Source organism: Mus pahari, chromosome 22, assembly GCF_900095145.1.
Source record: "Mus pahari chromosome 22, PAHARI_EIJ_v1.1, whole genome shotgun sequence".
In the NCBI taxonomy this organism is placed as follows: domain Eukaryota; kingdom Metazoa; phylum Chordata; class Mammalia; order Rodentia; family Muridae; genus Mus; species Mus pahari.
The window spans coordinates 49,520,493-49,541,824 of NC_034611.1; the positions used below are offsets into that span (position 1 = coordinate 49,520,493).

At 39.4% G+C, this 21,332-nt stretch overlaps 1 protein-coding gene across 3 annotated transcripts in view; it reads left to right on the forward strand.

Moving 5' to 3' along the window:
• Positions 1 to 8,635: 8,635 nt before the first annotated feature.
• Zcchc7 (zinc finger CCHC-type containing 7) overlaps positions 8,636 to 21,332 on the forward strand; it is a 173,225-nt gene continuing 160,528 nt past the window's right edge. Inside the window, exons 1-2 of one of the 3 annotated variants that reach the window (XM_029533296.1) lie at positions 8,636 to 8,751; positions 13,890 to 14,514. In XM_029533296.1, coding sequence (XP_029389156.1) covers positions 13,914 to 14,514 — 601 coding nt within the window. In that variant the 5' untranslated portion in view covers positions 8,636 to 8,751; positions 13,890 to 13,913. Of the gene's footprint in view, positions 8,752 to 9,044; positions 9,239 to 13,889; positions 14,515 to 21,332 lie in introns of those variants that run through there. The other 2 variants (XM_021222161.2, XM_029533297.1) reach the window with 2 other exon arrangements.

Consider the following 21,332-nt stretch of genomic DNA (forward strand, 5'->3'; position numbering starts at 1 on the left):
GAGGAAAGGGAGGGAGGAAGGAAGGAAGGAAGGAAGGAAGGAAGGAAGGAAGGAAGGAAGGAAGGAAGGAAGGAAGGAAGCCAAGGGTGGCAGTGGTTTACAGCACTCTGAGGAGCACCAAGAGCTGCTGGATTATATACAGTATAAAGCCATGCACTGTATGTATAAAGCCATGCACTGGATGTATTCTTGTGCATTTCCTCTCAATCATTGTTGGTTTTGTTTTATCTTTTTCAGTGCAGAGTTATCTTCTGACTATGTGATATGCCTTTTATATAAATGCAGATCAAAAGTAAGAGGATAAGAAAGTGGTGTGTTCGTTAATTATAAGACTGGGTGATGACTTAAATATCATCTGTCTTAGCTTTACTACTGCAGTGAAACACCATGACCAGAAACAACTTGGGAGGAGCGGGTTTATTCACTCACAGCTCCAGGTAACAGCTCAACATCAAAAGCAGTGAGGGCAGGAACTCATGCAGGGCAGGAACCAGGAGGCAGGAGCTGAGGCAGAGGCCATGGAGGGGTGCTACTTATTGGCTTATTCATCATAGTTTTCTCAACATGTTTTCTTATAGAATCCTCTACCACCAGCCCAGGGGTGGCTCCACTACCCTGTGTACATATGTCTGTGCACCACATGTGAATCTGGGTCCTCTGGAAGAGCAACTACTGTTCTTAGCCCCCTGCGATATTCTTATATTGTGCTGTATAGCTTTATGTCAACTTTACACAAGCTAAAGTCATCTGAGAAGAGAAAGGCTCAGTTAAGAAAATGCCTCCAAGTATAGCACACATTTAATCCCAGAACTCAGAGGACAGAGCCAGGAGGATCTCTGAGTTTGATGCCAGCCTAGTCTACAGAATAAGTTCCAGGACACCCAGTGCTACACAGGGAAATCCAGAAATCCTGTCTGGACAACAGAGGAGGCAGTCATACACATAAAAAAGATAAATCTTTTTTAAAAGAGTACTGTAAATCTAAAGAGCTCACAGTGATGAAAGATTTATCAATATTCTATGACAGTTTCAAAAGAGCTGAAGCAGAAGCTCAGTTAAATCAATAAATACATATACTTTCTATTACAATTTACCACACATTATTTAATGAGTTGTTTATTGACAAGCATTATATTTGTACCCAATTTTTACTATTACCATATAATTTGAGTGTGTGCAAAAATACTCTCCCACTGAGCTCTGTTTCCAGCCCTAATGGTTCTCACATACATTAAAATGGCAATAGTTTCGTGAGTTGATGCTCATTACTGAGTCCTTGAGACCTAGGTTTTGAGGAGTACAGTTCCAACTAGGAATAACAGAAGGGGGAATGGAGTCTGTGACATACTAGTCCCTTATCCCTAGGACTTTGTTGTAATGAAAATATTATCATATATATAACTTAATTTATGGTATATGCATTTTTTACATTTCAGTCTCCAGGAAAAATTAAAAGCCGTCTATCTATATGAATGTCCAAATTTTCAAGGAAGATTTCATAGTCTGGTTGAAAATTGTGTGCTCTCTCCATCACCTTGCAATTTGAAGAGCCGCAGAATCATGAATAATACAAAAGCACGTTAAAACTTTTCAGCAAATCCAGATGGGTACCGATGTCATTGAGAATTCCCGCGAATCACCTTGATTGCAGCTTTGGACTTAGGAGCCTGAATCGATTATCGCTCATCAGCCCAGTGTATCAGCTTTAAGTGATAACTACTGCTGAGGTCATATTAACACCTACATTTTCTTTAAGACTGTACAAGCATTAGGCCTGTATTTGGGCAAATGAAAAGCACCCAAACTCTAAAGGGTAAACACCCTGTCATTTGTGCTAGCCTTCTGTGTCTGCTGCGTCTTAGAAGTCGTGGTGAGGTTGAAGCTGATGGATTGCAAACTGGAAGCCAGCTTGAGCACTCTCTATCTGGGAATTTGCGAAGGGCTTCTGCATTTTGGATTTTCGTTCCTTCTTTTGGAAAATGGGGAGGGAGTGTGACACTTTCACTGATGACCCTGGGGTTTCTGCTTGTTCTCTCGGCTCACTAGATGAAGCTGGCGCTGAAATACTAGAACCATGGGAGGTGCACTACTCATTTCACACAGGTAGACAGAAGGTATATCCTCACGTTCTTGTTTAGCTGGCAGGCAAGTGTGTGTCGAGTTAGCCACTTATCATTCCTGCCCTGCTTCCATCTCCACTCATCATTCCCGCCCCGTTCCCACCTCACATTACAGTCCGGACCCTCGGGGCCACCAGCTGTTTCTCCACAAACTTGTCAAGTCTCCTTTATTTCTTTGCCAGAAGATTCTCCTGCCTTCTTGGTCTTGAAAGCCCATTCTATGTTTCCCCTTTGTATGAGGGTTCTCTAGAGTCACAGAACTTATGGGTAGTCTTTATATAGTAAGGGAATTTGTTGATGACTTACAGTCTGCAGTCCAACAATGGTCAGCAGCAACTGTGAATGGAAGTCCAAGGATCTAGCAGTTGTTCAGTCCCACACAGCAAGCAGGTGGAGGTGAGAATCTTCCTTCTTCCAATGTCCTTATGTAGTTCTCCAGCAGAAGGTGTAGCCCAGATTAAAGCTGTGTGCCACCATGCCTTTAATCCCAGATGACTTTGAACTCAGAGGTCTCCCTGTCTTAATCTTCTGGAGTTCATAGCCACTATGCCTCAAGATCTCCATACCAAGATCCAGGTCAGAAACTTGTATCTCCCAGCCTGCAGATTAGGATCACAGGTGAGCCTTCCAATTCTGGATTGTAGTACATTCAAGATATAGTCAAGTTGACAACCAGGAATAGCCACTACACCCCTTTTAATTTTATATTTCAGTATAATTTCAGGCTTAGGAAAAAATGACCAAGTAGAACAAATATTCTTGTAGACCATGTAAACCAGCGTCCTCCCAAATGTCAATTTATGTCAATTTCTTTCCGGATTCTACCTGTCACAGTTCATGCTGTAACAATCCAGTTCCAGAACTGCCCCTTTATTCTAGATTCTTCCGGGTGCATATCTGAGAGAGAGGAGAGAGAGAGAGAAAGAGAGAGAGAGAGAGAGAGAGAGAGAGAGAGAGAGAGGAGAGAGAGCACAAAGGCATCTTACACACTCCACAATGCAAATATGAAAATCAGGAGAACAGTGCAGATTCAGTACTGTCATTTTGAATGTGGCTAAAGGCCCTAACATCCTGTTTATAGCAAAAACAAAAACAAAAACAAACCCAGATCACACAATACATGGTTATTGGTCAAGTTTTCGTTGGGGAGGGGAGTGTGTAGCTCAGCTCCTTGGTCTCTTCTGTCCTGACATTGATTCTTTGCTCCTTTCTTCTTCCTCCTTTGGTTCCTCCTCATCCCTGCTTTTCATCATCCTCCCATGCCAGGGAAGGAACTCAGGGCCTCTCACACCAGCTAGGCAAACACTCGAGTGAGCTACCTCCCCAGCCCTGACATTGATGCTTATGAAGAGTTGAATATTTGGCATAGTATTTGACTATCTTCTCAGGGTTATAGGGATATTTTTAAATGATGCAGGAATACCACAGAAGTGATGAAGGGAAATTTCTCTCTCTCTCTCTCTCTCTCTCTCTCTCTCTCTCTCTCTCTCTCTCATGAAATCCTTTATCCCTCACTTCTACTCTTCCCCCCACTAAGAGGAAGATAATTGCCATGATTCACTGCACATATGTGTTTTAATAAAATAGTAAGTACATAAAAACTTTCCCCCTTTGTCCACTTAATTCTATGTCTTGGTTCTTCCCATGATCTCTACAGTGCTGACTCATTTCTCTTTATTGGGTCTTGTTGCCATTTCCAATTGTATGGATATACTATCAATTGTTTTGCTCCTCATTCATCAATATTTTCCATTTTGAAAATCAAAATATTTTGTTGCCTTGTTTGTTTGTTTGGTTTTGGACTGGGTCTTTCTATGTCACCTTGGCTGTCCTGGAGCTCATTATTTAGATGAAGCTAGCCTCAAACTCAGAGATCTGCCTGCCTCTGCTTCCCAAGTGCTGGCATTTAATAAGACATGTGCTAGCACCCATCCTAACTGTCACAAACGCCTTATTCAGGAAAAAATAAAGATACCACTTTTACCCTTATAACATAAATACAAAAATCAGGAAAATAGCTCACTTATCATTTAGATATGTACTTTCAAATAGCTTTTGTAAAAACATTTTCAGTTTGTATTCCCATGCGCTGCATATAATTTCACTTTTCTGATTGTTAGTGATGCTGAATACCTCTTATCATACATACTTCATGACCTTTTGGCCCTCGTGTTCTCTGAGTTGCCAGTTAATGCTTTTTGCAGCTGTAATGGTGGATTTTCTTTTTCTGACTGACTACTTATTTGTTCAGCGCTCAATCAATTGTCTCCCTGTGTGAAGCTTTTCCACTTTTCATGGGCAGACTGCTGTGTTCTCCTCTGCTTCCCCACAGCATTGCTTACACGGCGCCATTGCTTACAAGGCGTCAACGCCTGCATTGTCTGTAAAAGTTGCCTTGCAGTGTCTGGGGACCCATTTTCTAACTTTGTACCTTTGCCCTCATGTGTAAGGCAGAGTGACAGATTAAATAAGTACCTAGTAAAACTTGAAACTTAGGAAAAATTTAAAAGAAATAATCTTTATATACATGTCATATTCATACATACATTCTCAGAGCATGTGTGGCATATACACGTGTTCCTGTGTGTGTGTGTGTGCATCCACATTAGAGAAAGAAAGAGTGAGAGTGTGTGTGTGTGGGTGTTGACAATGTGTATTTTTGTCGGGCAGTGGTGGTGCACACCTTTAATTCCAGCACTTGGGAGGTACCACCAGGCAGATTTCTGAGTTCGAGGTCAGCCTGGTCTACAGAGTGAGTTCAAGGACAGCCAGGGCTATTGAGAAACCCTGTCTCGAAAAACCAAAAAAACAAAAAAAAAAAAAAAAAAAAAAAAAAAAAAAGACAATGTATATTTTCCTCATTCTTCTCTACCTCTGATTTGGAGACCTGGGCTCACTCAGTCTGGAGCTTACAAATTCAGCTAGGCTTGCTGGACAATGAACTCAAGGAACCTGTCCATCTTCCCTTCCCCCACTCTTGCATTACACACATGCTGCCATGTCCAGCTTCATGCTTTCGAAGCAAGCACTTACCAACCGAGACTTCTCAGTCTGAATTTTAACTATTGTGAATTTTTTTGTATGTGTGTGTGACCTATTTCTGTAACTGTGTAAGCTTTCTGGTTTTGCCTTTGCTTCTTTAGAAAATTTATTTTTATTTCTCTGTGCGAGTGTGTGTCTGTGTGATTGTCTGCTATGTGTATGCAGACATCTGCAGAAGTCAGGAAAGGGCATCAAATCACATGGAGCTGAAGTTACAGGCAGCTGTTACAGAACTGCCAAGAGGCTGCTGGGAACTGAACTCTGGTCTTCAGGAAGACCAGCAAGCACTCACCTGCTGAGCCATCTCTTCAGTCCCTGGGCTGACTTCTTGGGCTTTTCACTTTCGAACAATCCTTTACTTTTAGACAAAGCTACAAAAAAAATTGCCTTTTAAAAAATTTTATGAATATTTTGCTTTCTGTAGGTGTTGTGCCAGCTGTAAACATCAAAAGACAACATTAGAACTTGTACTTTCAAGTAGTTTTACAGCCCAGCCCAGCTGGGATAGAGCTATGAAAACAGTGAGAGGGAGGTTCATACAATGGGTATGAGTGAGGTTTTTCTGAAGGCTTGAGACTTTAACAGTAGAGACTAAGAGAACACTGAATGGACAGAAGGTACTTCACAGGCAGAGGGGGGTTGCTATGAAGACACAGGTGTGGGAGAGCATCACGCATTAGAGGCTAACTGCTCATAATTCAGCATGTTAGTCAATGGCAGTCCATGCTTTGAATGGATATGGGATTACTTCGTATATATGTGTATACGCATGCATATGTCTCACCAGAGGTCAGAGGATAATCTGTGGGAGTCAGTCATCTCCTTCTACCACCTCAGTTCCAGAGATCAAACTCAGGTGGTCATGATCAGCAGGAAGTGACCTTACGCACTGAGCTACCCTTCAGTCCTCCACCTTTTAAGGTATTTTGTTGGCTGGGAGAGTAACAGTGAGAGGCAAGGGCACAGCCATTAAGGGTTATGCTCATTAGCTTTTCATTCTCCAGAGAAGCAAGGTAAAGGAGCAGCGTATTTATTCTGGCTCACATCTCTCTCTTTATTCCCTTCTAACTCTGTCTGGGTGCCTAGTTTCCCTGGATGGTAGGGACAGCTCACCTTTAGGTCCTGACCTAACTCCCTCACTGAAAATATGCTCACAGAATACCCAGAAGGGTTCCTCAATGCTTTTCAGTTCGATTAAGCTGATAAACTCAAGATTAAGCAGTATTCACTGCTTCTGTCAGTTAGAAAACTGTTCATCTGAGTCTGCTTCCCCTTTTTGTAAATAGAAACTAACAATAATCATAAAAAATAATCATTGAGCACGGTGCCACACACCTTTAGTCCCAGTAGCTCAGCAGGCAGAGGCAGGCAGATCTCTGAGTTCAAGGCCTGTCTTGTCTGTATAGAGAATTCCAGAACAGCCAGGACTACACAGTAGACAGATCTTGTCTCAAACAATCAAACATACATGATAATAAAAGTTAGGTTTTTTAGGTTAGATTAGGTTAGGTTAGGTCACACCAACTTGCAATCCCAGTACTTGCTTTTAAGGCTGGACTAAGCTTTGTAGTAAAAACTAAAAAAAAAAAAAAAAAACTAGCAAAAGGGGCAGTAAAACAATATTGTTATGAAATATAATGTGGTGTGGGGGTACCTGGTGGGTACTTGGCTCATGCCAAGGCATATCCCTGAGTAATTATGCCATGCAACAGATCTGGTATAAAAGAGGTTTCCTGGGGGAAGGGAGAGAGGACTGAGGACCTGGGACAGGGTAGGAAAAGGGTATAGTGGCAGTCAGGGGCCACGAGGGCAAGAGGTGGGGGGACTCCTCTGAGGACTGAAAGTGGGAGAGGGAACTCTGAGAACAGAGAGGAGGGGGAAGAGGGGAAAAGCAAAAGGAGAGGGCACATGAGATTATGGAAACACACAGAGAGCTAGCAGTCCTTTTATAGGTCTTCTTATCCCTTACTAGAGGAGTCTAATAAAATCACCTGTAAGCTAACAATATACTAAGAGGAATTATTATGACCCTTGATTAAAAATTCAGTCTTTTAATACACACACACACACACACACACACACACACACAGAGAGAGAGAGCATTCCTTTGGCACATATTCCCTGAACCGTCCAAATATATGTGACCCACTTCTATACCACTTTTTCTATCCCCAAATAGGTTTTTCAATTTTGCCTTTTCATAGTGTCTTGTCCCTTTCTTTCCTAGCACTTGACCATAATGCTAATTGATTTTTATAATTACTTTCAAACTCCTAATACTGTAACAAGACCTTAGAATTCTTCTACTTTATCCAGACCTTCTAGCACAGCCTGACATTTTCTTGAAACNCCCCCCCCCCACACACACACAATTTAGTTGAAGTAAATGTAGGCTTATTTTTCTAATAACGTATAAGGCTGATAGCTTGGCTCTAATATGTTCAATAATTGTTGGCAAAAAGACTTAAAATCAAACTCATCTATCAAGGGATGTTGTCAGTACCTAATTGTGTATGTGTAAAGTTGCACAGATGAACTTGTTGTTTGTTTTTGACTTCGACAAGGTCTTAAGTAGCTCTGGCTGTCTTTGACTGCTCCATGTAGCTAAGGATGAACTTGAACTCCTTATTTTCCTTTTTCCACCTCCTCTGTACTAGGACGCTTATGTGGTGGAACTGAGGAATGAACCAGGGCCTTCTATGCGGTAAGCAAGCACTTTACCAACTGGGTTACACGTCCAACATCATAATTAAACAGTTGTTTTTTTTAAAAGGTGTGACCAGGGGAACCAAATGCTGGAGGCGGTGAACACCGTAGTACCAGAAAGAACAGCGTTTATTCCACGTTGCAGGAGTGCAGCTCTTCAGGATTCACAAACAGTTAACAAGGCGGAAGCACCCCGGAGTGCACTTTACAACCTAAGGGTGGAAAAGCCGTGAGGTCACTTATCCCACTAGCGGAAAAACCAAAACTAAAACCAGACACTCTCAAAAATGTCTTTTCCCGTGCTGGCATTATCAAGGTCCCTCTCCGAAGTCACCTACTAACCCTACGTTCCCTACTAACTCAGACCTCCACCTGAAGAAGTGGCCAATTTGCTCTGCGCCACGTGTTACTACGAGGGCGTCACCCAGAGCTAGAAAAGATACAGCCCAGGCCGACCGGACCAAGGTATCATGGGAATTGTAGTTTTCTACTTTCCAACACGAGAGAAAGTGAACTCGCACTTTCTTTTGCCCTTCAAGTATCTTCTATTTAGTATAACTCATCAGATAAAAATATGCGCCATAATTTTTTTCAGCCGAGGATTCTTTACGAAAGGAAAGATGAAGAAAAAAAGAACAACACCAAACGCAAAGTTTATAGGCGGAGAAAACAAAGGGTTAATAGGCGTTACGCATGCGCTCGGAGGACTCGCAGGTTGGGCGGAAGGACAGCTCCCAAGAGCTCTGTTTTCCCCGGAAGTACCTTCTCCTCCCTGGAGTCCGCGCGGACGCGGCTTCCTTACCTCATTTGTCCTCGCCCCTCCCCGTTCCTCTACGCGTTTCGGTTCCTGGTTGGTGCTTCCTGGTCGCGGCCGCGGCAGTGAGTATGTGTGTGACGGACCCCGAGCTGTCCCGCGGCCGGGGGACCCCTGCCCCTCTCCGCCTCGCCCGCGGAGCTGTGGAACGAATGCGTGCCCCTCTCTGGCCTTCCCCTCCCGGTCTTTCGGGGCGCAGCGCAGCGCAGCTAATGGCCTCTCAGCTCCGGGCCGCCCCACGCGGCTCAGTGACCGGGCTGGGGTTTGCCGGGTCTCTGACCCGCGGCCCGAGACCAGGGCTTGGGCAAGGCTGGGCGGCGATGGCCTGAACGGGCACGACTTCTCTGTCGGCTTTACTTCACCGCCTCCCACGGTTCACCCGTACTGGGGAGCTGGGCCAATCCCGAAATGTGGAGGCCTCCCTTCGCCGAGGGGAACCTGGCTTCAAGGATGCGTCCAGTCGGGGGCCACCATAAGCTGGTGCTGTCAAGTAGCCGCTTCACGAGTAGACACAAAGAATCTGGGAACTATGCCCCATTCCTTCTATAAACCCAGGGTATCCTAAGATGATCCTCTACCCCCCCGCGCCCCCACACCGTAACAGCAGACAGTTGTAGTCAACTTTACTGTGGGGAAATCGAGGTTGGGAGTTGGCAGGCCCCAGTTCCAGCCATCACTGATTAGCTGCCGACGCTCAAAATACCTCTAGGTCGAGTTTACTGTGATTTCAAATCTCAGGGTTGAAGGAAGGAAACTTTGAAGGGCCTTTTTAGACCATTGGATAATTTTTTTCAGAGCTCTTTTTTCCAAGTATAAAATCACCATGCTCCCTTCAAAAGCTCTCTATCTGGTTTTGAACATTTGGACCTTAAATTGCAGCGTGTGTATTTAAGATGGTGTTGTGCTTTAGGGACAGTTAATTATTGTCATTCAGTCAAAGGATGGGGAATGATCTGAGGGAAGAACTGGAAGTGAAAATTGTATGAAAACTGCAAGGTTAACAGTGCATGGGACAAATAGGGGAAGCATTGTTTCCTGCAGATTCCTAAGAGTAGTTAGAAGTTAACATCAGTAAATTTAGCATGCATTTCTACCAAGGAGACAAACCCATTGTTTCTCTCTTTGATGGTCCCATTTGAATTTTTTTTCCTGTTTTTTTCCGAGACATTGTTTCTCTTTCTAGCCCTGGCTGTACTGGAACTCACTCTGTAGACCAGGCTGGCCTCGAACTCAGAAATCTGCCTGCCTCTGCCTACCGAGTACTGGGATTAAAGGCGTGTGCCACCACTGCCCGGCCCCATTTGGATTCTTTACCTCTTTTGATTGGAAGTGGCAGTAACATTTGAAAAAGGGGCAGACATCTTAACTTTTGTAATTGGTTTTGTTTCAGCCTTCACTGTCAGTAGCACACTGAGATTCTTGTAAGTTATAAACCTAAGTGGAGAATAAACTATTAATCAGTGTATCCATCGATAACTGTGGATTTAAAAATTCAGCCCTCAAACTGGGGTCCAGCCCTAGGTAGAGTACTGGCTTAGTATGTCCAGGCCCTTGGATACAATCTCCAGCACCATCAAATGAATAAGACCAAATTTGGAATTTAAATCTACCTCAGATGACCTATAGCACCCAGAAAGAAGCTTTAAGCTGGAAATACTTTGAAAGAAAATTAAGAGCAAAATGTCTAGAATGACTAGTAGGTAATCTTTTAAGGGAAAATATTGGCTTTTAAGTCTTGCTAAATTCTGGAAACCTAATTAACCTTTGCTAGTTTAAAGAAATTCGATGTCTGACTGATCTCCCCACCCCTTAAAAAACACAGTGAGTGGTTTTATATTCTTTCTTTAGATAAGCTTCATTCCCACTTCTGATAGTTTAGATTTTAAAATGTGATCAGTCTTCTGTAGTTGCTGGGCTTTGGTAACGTCTTTTGTTTATTTACTTTTTGGGGATGGGTTCTAGGGGTTAAGACAGGAAATTCTGACCAAATGCTAGGATTATTGTGTGTCCCTGTGTCCTACCACACAGCTTTGATAGGTTCTTAAATAGTAAATTTGTAAGCTTTAATGTCTACTACTCCTTTTAATTAAAATGTCTGTTTTTCCCTTGAGGGAAGTTAATGTATATGTAAGATAAATGTAGGTGTTTAGCCAGTGCACATATAGCAATATTTGTAGTGATGATTGGCTTAGATCAGGAACATGTAAATCATGCTAGCTGAGTTCTTAACCAAGTGTCCAGCCTTAGGGAGGCCTTGTTATGTCTTTGGACCTGTTTCTTCAAATGTATATAAAGGGAGCTTTGTGAAAAAAATCCAGCAGGTACTTTTTACATTTAAATGTTTGTCAGAAACATGTGTTACCTGGTTAAGTATGCTCAGTAAAAAGCTGAGAAAGCCTTCTGCTTCATAAGGTGTGTGTGTACACATGCAGATACACATGCATATGTGCTTCACACTCATCTCTGAGTGTACTTTTTAAAAATTAAGTGAATTTGATTGAAATTAAAGTTGTAACAAACCAAAACAGCTTGAGGCAAACCTTAATCTTGGCATACATGAGCTATATAAATACAAGAGCATATGTTATGCCAGAGCACAGTTTTCAAGTACAGAAGGAACAAAATCCTCTTAACTGCCATAGGGGTTAAATTGTTAAATTCATTTTTCTACTTTTCATGGGAAGAGATAAATCCTTAGACCCAAAGAAGTCCATTTTTATTATGGCTCTGTAGTTTATTTTTGGCATATATTCACAGGTGTGCCTATGGCTCTATTCTTAATCCCTTTCCTTTGGGATGGCTCCAAGAGTGGTAAAGATTTGTAACTCTGTAATTTAGCTCTTTCTTTCTTTCTTTCTTTTTTTTTTTTCTGTCTGCTCTGGAATTAGGTTTTATCTTAAGTCCACACTGGGTCCTCTGGATGGGTCCACTGAGGATTTTGAAGGAAGCATAATTCCTTGACTTCTTTTAGAATTAATTTACCTATTAAATAAAAAAAGGAAAGAATTCATCTTTCATTTGAATTCCTCTGAGGCTAACATTTCAACATAAACCGATAAATGTCATGAGCATTATTATTCAGACATCCACATTTCTCTCGAATGACAATAACAGCATATAACTTGAAAATAACTTGAAAGATCACATGGAGGGAGCAAGTACACTATATCCTTTAAAAGAAAAAGAAATTAATTTTGTTTTGTTCTAATTTGGTTTATTTTGAAATAGTATCTCCTAGCTCAGACTGACTTTAAAATTTACCTTGTAGCTAAGGATAATCTGGAACTCTGTATCTTCTTGCTTCCATCTGGAATTACACCAGAAGTCATTTATTTCTGGAAAACAACACCCAAACTAGCTTGAGTGTATACTTCTTTGGCTCTTAGATTCTTGGAGACTGTTGGTTCTCTTAACAAAACAGACAAAACACCTTGAAGTTCTGGCAGAAACACAAACCTAGGAAAACAACCATTGTTTCTTAATTGTATTTGTAAAGCTGAAAGTGGAAGGAAGAGTAAGTTAGCACTGTTACTTTTGTCTAGGGTGCTCCTGGTGTTTAGACAAGCTTGGTTTCCTTTCCCCAGAACTTATTTTGATCAGCATTCCATTGGTAGATAATTGAAACATCTACTATGTAGACTTTTGGTTAGTGCTTTGGAATAATTAAAGACAATTGAGAAATTATCCTATCACAATGTCTATGTTCTAAGCATTTGTTAGGCTTATTTTTTGGGGGTGGGGCACTAAAGAACAAAGGCTTAATGATAGAAGTCATGTTTTCAAACATTTATAAACATCTCCAACTAGCTGTTTTGCTTGGCTATTGTGATCTATTTAACAAAGTGAACAAGGTCCCTGCCTTCCTGGAATTGTGATCTATACTTCTGGGACGTTTACATTGAATAAGTAATTAGAAATGTGGTGAGTGTTTTATAAAGTACCATGGAAGCCTCTGAAATAGAGCACTTAATTCTTTCTGATGGGAAATATTATTAAACCTGAGTTGAAAGATGCAGGGGATTTTATAGATGCTCAGCAGAATTTTATTTTTTTAGACATTTATTCCCAAAGCTGTGATTTTGTCTCAATTTTAGGTATTTAGAAAAATTGTGTTTCATATGCAGTTTTATAACTTGCATGGGAATAAACATTATCACAGGGTAGGTTATTAGTAGTAGTAAAGGTAGTAATAGTTCCTGCAGCATTGGGAATCAACCCCGGAGTCATCTCACATGGAGGCTCACACATTATTCCTGGACCCTTGTCTGTTTTAGATTGAGAATAAATACACTCACAGTAGGTGTCAAGAGAGTTTTCTCTTGTATGAGAAGGTATACCTGAAAAGAAGTGATAGAGAATGAAAGGAGAGATAGAGGAAGATGGATGGAGGCAGGCGGTTCTTCTGTTACTGCTGTGCCTTTTTTTTTGGTAGCACAGTACTCTTCTCTCTCTTTTCTTTAAAAAATGGTTGTTTTCCTAGGTCTGCGTCTGCATACTTGAATGCCAGCATGCAGACGGTTGAGGCAGGAAGATCACTTTTAAGTTCAAGGTTAGCCTGGTGTCTCTTATAACAACACAGTTTCAAAAAAAAAAAAAAAGAAAAGAGGAGTAAAAGATGAATGGAATGGGGAGAGATACTTTTAGGAGTCTTAAAAGACTTTTAAAGTCTTTTAAAGGTCTTTTAGAGAACAAGTGTTCACTGCCTAGCATTGGATCTCAAACTTTCCTTTCAAGTATAACTTTAGGATATTTGAATTGATACAGTTCAATCTGTTGGTAGCAATTCTTGTTTGAAAGGTCTAAGTATCCTTCTAGTGCATTAATCAGTTCTCAACCTGTGTGTCACAATCCCTTTGGGGGGTCGAACAACTCGAATATCAGGTAGCCTGCATATTAGATATTTACATTAAAATTCATAATGGTAGCAAAATTACAGTTATGAAGTATCAGCAGTAATTTTATGGTTGGGGTCATTTCAGCATGAGGAACCCTATTAAAGGGTCTCAGCATTAGGAAGGTTGAGAACCACTGTTCTAGTGGGTAATAACAGGACTTATAAATGTGTGGAAAGTGGTATTCTTAAGGAAAAAACATTTTACCATGTTGGGAGAAGTGGTGGCCTTCAAAGTCAGCTCTGGGCTAATAGGTACTTACCAGACAAGATTTTAACTTGTAAAACCATTCTCTTATGGCTTTCTCTTTTACAGCATTAAGGCAACTGACTTTCCATAATGTTTGGTGGCTATGAGACTATAGAGGCATTTGAAGATGATCTTTATCGTGATGACTCATCTAGTGAACTGAGTGTTGATAGTGAGGTGGAATTTCAGCTCTACAGCCAAGTCCATTATGCCCAGAATATACATAATGCCAGCAAGGAGGAAGGGCATGAGGAGAAGAACTGTGAGAATTCGGGAACAGTGAGGAGTCAACCTAATCAGAAGGATTTACTCGTCCTTTCAGACAGTGAGGTCATCCAGCTATCTGATACATCAGAGGTCATCATATTATCTGATGAAGATAGTATTTATAGACGTAAAGAAAAAAATATTAAAATCCAGGCGCAAGAAAAGACCCAGAGTCCTGCTACTTCTCATTCTAATAAAGTGGCTCAGAAATGCAAGAGGAATAATGAGAAGCCTGAACCTGAAGAGAGACCAAGTGTGATCCCAGAGGTCATGATCATAGAGGTCAGTTCAAATGAGGAGGAAGAAAGTACCACTTCAGAGAATGAAAATGTGGAAAGCTGGATGCTCCTGGGGTCTGAGGAAGATGATAAAGACAATGACATCCTTCTCAACCTGGTGGGATGTGAGAACACTGGCGCTGAAGGTTAGTGTTGGAATGACTGTTTTGAAAAGTACTAACATCTTTATTAAAGGAGGACTACTTTTCCTAGATAAAAGACCAGTAGGGTCTGAACTATTTAATTTCATTTTTTTGGTTTTATTTACATGAGACTTACTACCTTAGTGGTGCTTTTTCTGAACATGATAAAGAATATATTAAAGTGTCAAACTGCTTCTATAAGCAAATTCATAGCGTTTCTTCATGTTTGGCTCAAGTCATTCTAGGTGGAAATCTTAGTTCTTTTCTGTCTGTGAACACAGGTGAGTACTCTATTTGGCTTTGTGTTCTTATTTGACCAACTCTTGGAACTGCCTCTACAATGCTGCAATAAGTGTTTGCTTATTCAGGAGTTAGCCAGGTAACAAGCATGTGGAATAGCTAGGTCACAGAAGACAGAAGATACAGGATTGATATTTCAGGAACTGCAGATCTAGTAAGGCAGGAGATAGGACAGGCTTAAATTCTGCAGTAGACTTTAGGAGAAAATACAAACTATAAGCACCACATTCTTGAAGGTGAAACTTTTGATGTTAAGTTTTGTCCCCTCTGTTACATATAGTCATCTAATATCAGTGAATAGTTTTAAGAGTTTCCTTCATTCTCTTCCTTTATGCCAAGTCTCTTACAAGCTTCCTCATTGGTCTTCTTTTAACCTGCCCTGCACACTAGTAGTCTTCAGATGTTTTGTGACTCATGGTACTTTACTGGTGTTTCAAAACCTTATTGCCTCTCTTCTGTTTTCTGAAGAAATGATGACATTAAATATAAATCATTCTTGGATCTCCAAGGAGTGGTAAACTTTTTTTTTTTTTTTTTTTTTTTTTTTGGAGGAATCAGGTGGGCAATATTTTAGGACTCCAGGCTATAAAGTTTTTTAACTATTCAACCTATTTGTTGGAAAGTTGTCTTCCGTAATACTTAAAGAAATGGGCACTGAGGATGTAGCTCATTTGAATCCATGTCTAGCATGTGTGAAGGCCTGGGTTTGATCTCTGACACCATATCAATCAGTTGTTGTGATGTACACCTGTGTCTCCGTATTTGGGAGGTGGTGGAAGCAGGAGGACCGGGAGTTAAAGGTCAGCCATGGTTAGAGGCTAGCCTCAAATACATGAGATCCAGTCTTAAAAAGAATTGGAAGATTTGGGGGTGGCTGATCCAACAGGATCTTACTTAGAAAACAGGGGGCTAGCACAGGCTATAGTTTGATGAGCCTTGGGATTTGACAGCCATAATAATAATAATAATAATAATAATAATAATAATAATAATAATAATAACAATAATATAGCAGTTATACAGCCAAATCAAATGAATTTCTGCCTAAATAAGGGAGAAATGATAAAGTTTTTAGGCAGAAGGGAAGAAACTTTTAGAGACTAAGCCGGTTTGCTAGGTCAGGGAAGTTTTGTAAGATGAGATTGGCTACATATGCTGCTAGTCTTAAAAGTTACCTGCCAAATCTTCTGATATTTGTGGAGAGAGAGAAGAAAGTTACAAGTTCTGATGGATTGAAATGGATGAGGGAACAATAGAAGCTTGTGTATGATTTTCTTGGGAGGAGGGAAATAAGAGGTGACTGTGGAAAGGATGCGTGCTGTGGATACTCTTTGGTAGTAGATCTTGGTATTTGCAAGATAAAATCCTTTTAGAACAGTTGACGGGTCTCACTATGACTATAGTTCTATTTTTTGTATCTGGTAATTGAGAAAAATGTGTGTTTATAAAGAGTTGCTAATACTCTTCTGAAGACTTTGTATTTTACTAATCACAATACTGTACCTTGGTTAATACACTATATGGGAGGTGGTCTTTATATATGACTCGGCACCCATGCTGTTATTGTCTGTCTTCCCAGGAGCTCTGAGCTTAGAATTCATTAAGCTAACACATCAACAATAAAAGAATAAAAAGGTTGCTTAGAAGTAGTGTTCAGTCACAATTAGGATAATATGAATGTAGTAAACTCATTTTAAAGCATTCCATTGTTTTGGTAATATTTGATAGTCTAAAGATCCCCTCAACTAGTTTCTATTCATGTTCCTCTGTGTGTGTGTGTGTGTGTGTGTGTGTGTGTGTGTGTGTGTATTGCTTAGTATCTCCATTTGGTGCCTTTATTGTAAATCTGAAACCTTGTTTTAGATTTAGCATACTGAAGCTAAAGTTTGTTTTTATTTTGTAACAGGTCTCTGCTGGTTTAAGGATCTGCAGAGATGGGAAAAGCTAACCTCAGTATTTAGATAATTTCTGAAAACATAAACTAGGCATTGACTTTATGAAAGAACTTGAAATGGGAAATGGTGGTCCTGAGAAAGAGAAGTTGCTAATACTATGGACCTAAAGAGGAAGTAGCTAGATGGTAGATGAAGGACTTGATGTGGCACTGGAGTTGGAGCATGGTGTGGGGGCAAGGTTGCCTTTCTCCTGTTGGATGGTGAGGAAACCTGGTTGGAGAGCTTTCTATAAGAAAGAATCAAAGGCAACTTGTAGCTAGAAAAGATACACACGAGGAGAAGGCTTATTTATTTGGTAATTTTTTAAATTAAAAATTAGACTTTTAGTTTTTATTTGTGTATATATGTGCACATGCATGCATGGGTGTGTTTAAGTTTAGACATGTGAATACTGTGGCACACTTGTGGAGACCAGAGGACAACTTAAAGAATTAATTCTTTCCTTCTACCATGTGGGTCCTCAGAGTCTAATACAGTTTCCTACTAAGCTGCCTCACCAGTCTTCATTGACTAAAATTGTTTAAGTGTTGGGGCATGAAAAGGAAAGGTGGTACTAATGGAATTAAGTCTGAGAACCCTGAGAAAAAGAGATGCTTAAAATACAGATTGGCATGAGAACATAGAAATGTACTTATTTTAAACTAGAGAGACCAATTGTTTCATTGAAGAGACTAAAACAGTAGAAACTGAGTTAATTTTATAGAAGTCTCAGCCATTGGAGTTAAGTCTTTCAAAATTCTGATGCTACTGAAATTTTGTGGTTTATAAATGAGTACAAATATTCAGTATAAATTACTGAATTTGAACTATCACATAAGTATGGAAGACTATATAAATGCATACGTATTCTGCATTTTCTCTCTAGATATATTTTCACAGATAGAGGATTCATAGTTGCTGTAGATTTTTAGCAATCTCAATATACACATTTTCTATCATTAAGAACCTCTACATTTTCAAAGGAAGGACTTTATAAAATTTTCTCTTTCGTCTTTTCTAGGTGCCAGTATCACTGTTCTTGAACTTTGAGGCTGCTGTTAAATAAAATTAGGGATACTTAATACTACCTTTGTGATATCATGATGATTTGCTTGAGAATTGAGAGGCTGTTGAGGGACTAGGAAGCGTTACTGTATGTAACACATATGCTGGGTAAAAGGATGATCTTGAAAGCCAGTAGAGGAGGTTAGTGGAAGATGTTGCCAGGCTGCTCAGAATGGGGTATAGCTTGAAATTTACTGCACTGGTTATTCCTGGAACTTTCCATTTAATATTTTCTCAGATTGTAGTTGACCATGTGTAACACACTCTGGAGACCAAACCATGGATAGAGGAGGACTTCTGTGTTAGAAAAGCATGTCTGTTGTTGAGAGAGAAGTTGTACTGAAAGAAACAAGCATGTTTTCATTGGTGTAGTGAGTGGCAACCATTGTTTGCATAAGACAGCTAAATAATAAAGACAATAAGTGCTTTAGGAATTGTTTTTCTTGGATTAAAAAGAGGGCATTTTAACTGTAAGAATAATGGTTAATTTTTCCTATAGGTTTTTATTAAGGCTAGAATGTTGTAATGAATTCTAGTGTCTTGTAAACCAGCTTCAACAATGATTCATAGTTGACACTGATCTTAGAACTTGGAACTGATCTGTTTTATCTGCAATTACATGCTTCTATCAGGATTTTGAAGCAGAACGTAGATATAATGTTATTTCACTCATATATACAGTATATGTTTCACTCTGTAAATCTTTCTGAAAAGAAATTCATTTAAAAAATGTAATTATTATCACTCTCAAACAATTTGCGAATAACTGTTTTATCATCAAATGCCCAGTGAGAATCACAGGCTAACTCCCAGTTTTTTCCTTAGAGTTAATTTGAATCATTTCTGATTTGTATGTTGCAAGTTGTTGCTAATTTTAGTGCTCTTTCATTTATAAGTTACCCTTTATCTCCTCTGCTTTCTTTTTAAATTTTTTTAATGTAGTTTCACTAATTGGATTGCTTTCCATCTAGAATTTCCTATATCTATTTTGTTTTGTTTAATATTTCTTATTGTATTTCCTACTTCCTATGGCCTGTTTTCCTTTTACTTACCTTTGGTACATAGGCTCATCTGTTTCATTTTGCTTTTGATATGTTTATTTTCAATTGCCTTTTAAAAATACATATATATTTCTTTTAGATTATAGTATAATTACATTCTTTCTCCCCTTTCTTTCGTCCCTTCAGTCCTTCCCGTGTTTACCAGTCACTTGCTTTCTTTCAAATGTATGCCCCCTTTCCCTTAATTGTTGTTATATATGTGTGTTGCTGTTATGTATGTATGTTGTATCCCTAAATATAATAAATACAACTTGTTTGGCCCATATAATGTTACTTTTATGTATGTTTTCAGGGTGAACATTGGACAATCAATTGCTTTGCTCTTCCCTAGAGAAGACGACTATTACCTCCCACTCTAAGTTGCCTGTAGTTCTTTGTTAGGGTTGAGGCCTCATGCTCACTCTTCCACTCCCACCCCTCCACTTAAGCATGTCTTTTGTTTTCCTTGTTCAGCTCATGTTTAGGCAGTCATATTGGTGAGACTTCATGAGTATAGCTTCTGACACTCCTAGGAGACATTCTCACAGTAAATTCCCTAATTCTCTGGCAGTTACAATCTTTCTACCTCCTCTTCCAGTGATCCTGGAGCCTTAGGTGCAAGAGTTGTATTGTAGATGTATCCACTGGGACTGGGCTCCACAGCTCTGCATTTTAATTGTTACTGTAGGTTTCTGTAGTGATCTCTGTCTGTTGCAAAAAGATGTTTCCTTGATGAGCGGTAAGAACTATATTTATTGTGGGTATGAGGACAAATATTTAGAGTGTAGTTCGGGATTATATGGGTAAAGATTATCTTTTTAAAATTTAATTTTATCTTATAATTATATAAATAATTTAGTTTTATATAATTATAAAATCAATAATGTTAGGTAAAGCCCATTCAGATAAGCCTATTTTTTAAGCCTCCACCTTGTCCCTGCTCTTTCCCTCATGGATACAGGTTAAGGAGAAAACCAAAACAAGACAGTAGTTTGTCCTTATGTTAAAATAAAAACAAACAAAACCCAAGAATATATCTTTGTGATCTCTCTTTCCCTTTGTTAAGTAATTAGGATACACTCTCACACTATTCTACCTTTTTTTTAATAGTATGTAATGGAACTGATTTCTATTACAATGTATATGTAAAGATGTTTCTCATTTATAGGACTGTGAATATTTTTGTATCTCTTATGCTGAGCCATGCTGATAATTAGATATTTAGTGTTTTCTGAATGTAAGTAAAGAATACTTAAAATAGTCAATGAATGATAAACTTGTTACACTATTAAAATGAAGAACAGATAAATAATAGTTGAGTTACAACTGGAGAAGCATGCTGTAGTTAGTTCTGTTCTCACTGTTAATGCCTCTTTCTCGTTTCATAGTTTTGAAAGCTACAGATTTAGCAAAAATTAAATAGTCTCAGAATTTAGAAAGAAAATATCTTTTATATCCTTTCAAGAATGAAAACTATGGCATTTTTAAGTTGAAGCCATATTAATTTCTCATTTGTGACTGTGGTGTTCTAGAAGTTTTGTGTTAATCTTAGCATGTCCAGTTTGGCCCATGTAGTAGATACAGAAGGAGCCTTGAGTGCATTTCTGTCTTTGCCACTGGTATTCTTTCTTTTCATAGTTGTTTGAAGTTAAAGTGAAGTCATGGCCTGGTTAATGTGAAATCGTAGCCTTTTGAAACTGAGATATACTTATATGTCTTTGAAAACTTAGGACAATAAGAATTTTGATAATTTTTTTTGTGTGTCAAATTTCATTTTTCCCCAAACCATGTACATAAGTTTAGGTGTAAATTCAGAAGGTAGAAAAGTCATGCAGGGCCCTTGCTGAATTCCTGGGACTTTCTAGGCTCTCAACCAAGGCTTGAAACTGAAAATAATTGAGTAGAATGGGTCCCTATTTAAAACTCAGTTTTTCGCATCTTGCCTTTTTATTTATTTCTTGTCATTTCCCACATGGGTGCCATGTATATTGATCATTGAGACCACCAGCCTCACCTTCCTACCTCATATTTTCCTAGCCCCCCCCTCTCTTCTCTCTCTCTCCCTCTCTCTCTCTCCTTCATGTCTTTTTAGTTTTCAGACATTTCAATTATTTGATTTGATTTGGGTCTTTCCATACACAGTTTATCTTCTTGGATCAGGCTCTTCCTTGTCTGCCTGATACCTGTTCATCCTTCAGTTGACAGTTTAAAGTTTACTGAATGAAGTAATGGTTATAGTTTCTCAGTTATTAGATACCAAATTCCATAGTTGACCTGCTGTCACTTAAACAAAAAACCCAAGTTGTTTTTTGATTGTCTCAAGTATGGCACTTTCTTTAAATACATTTTATTTGATTTGATGGCATTTCCTAATCTACTAGCTTATGAGATAGTCTTAATTCTTAAACCTTAAATAAACCAAAAACAAAAAAAATTGAATAACACTTTGTAAGCCACTTACTTAAGTAAGGTATTGGGATTC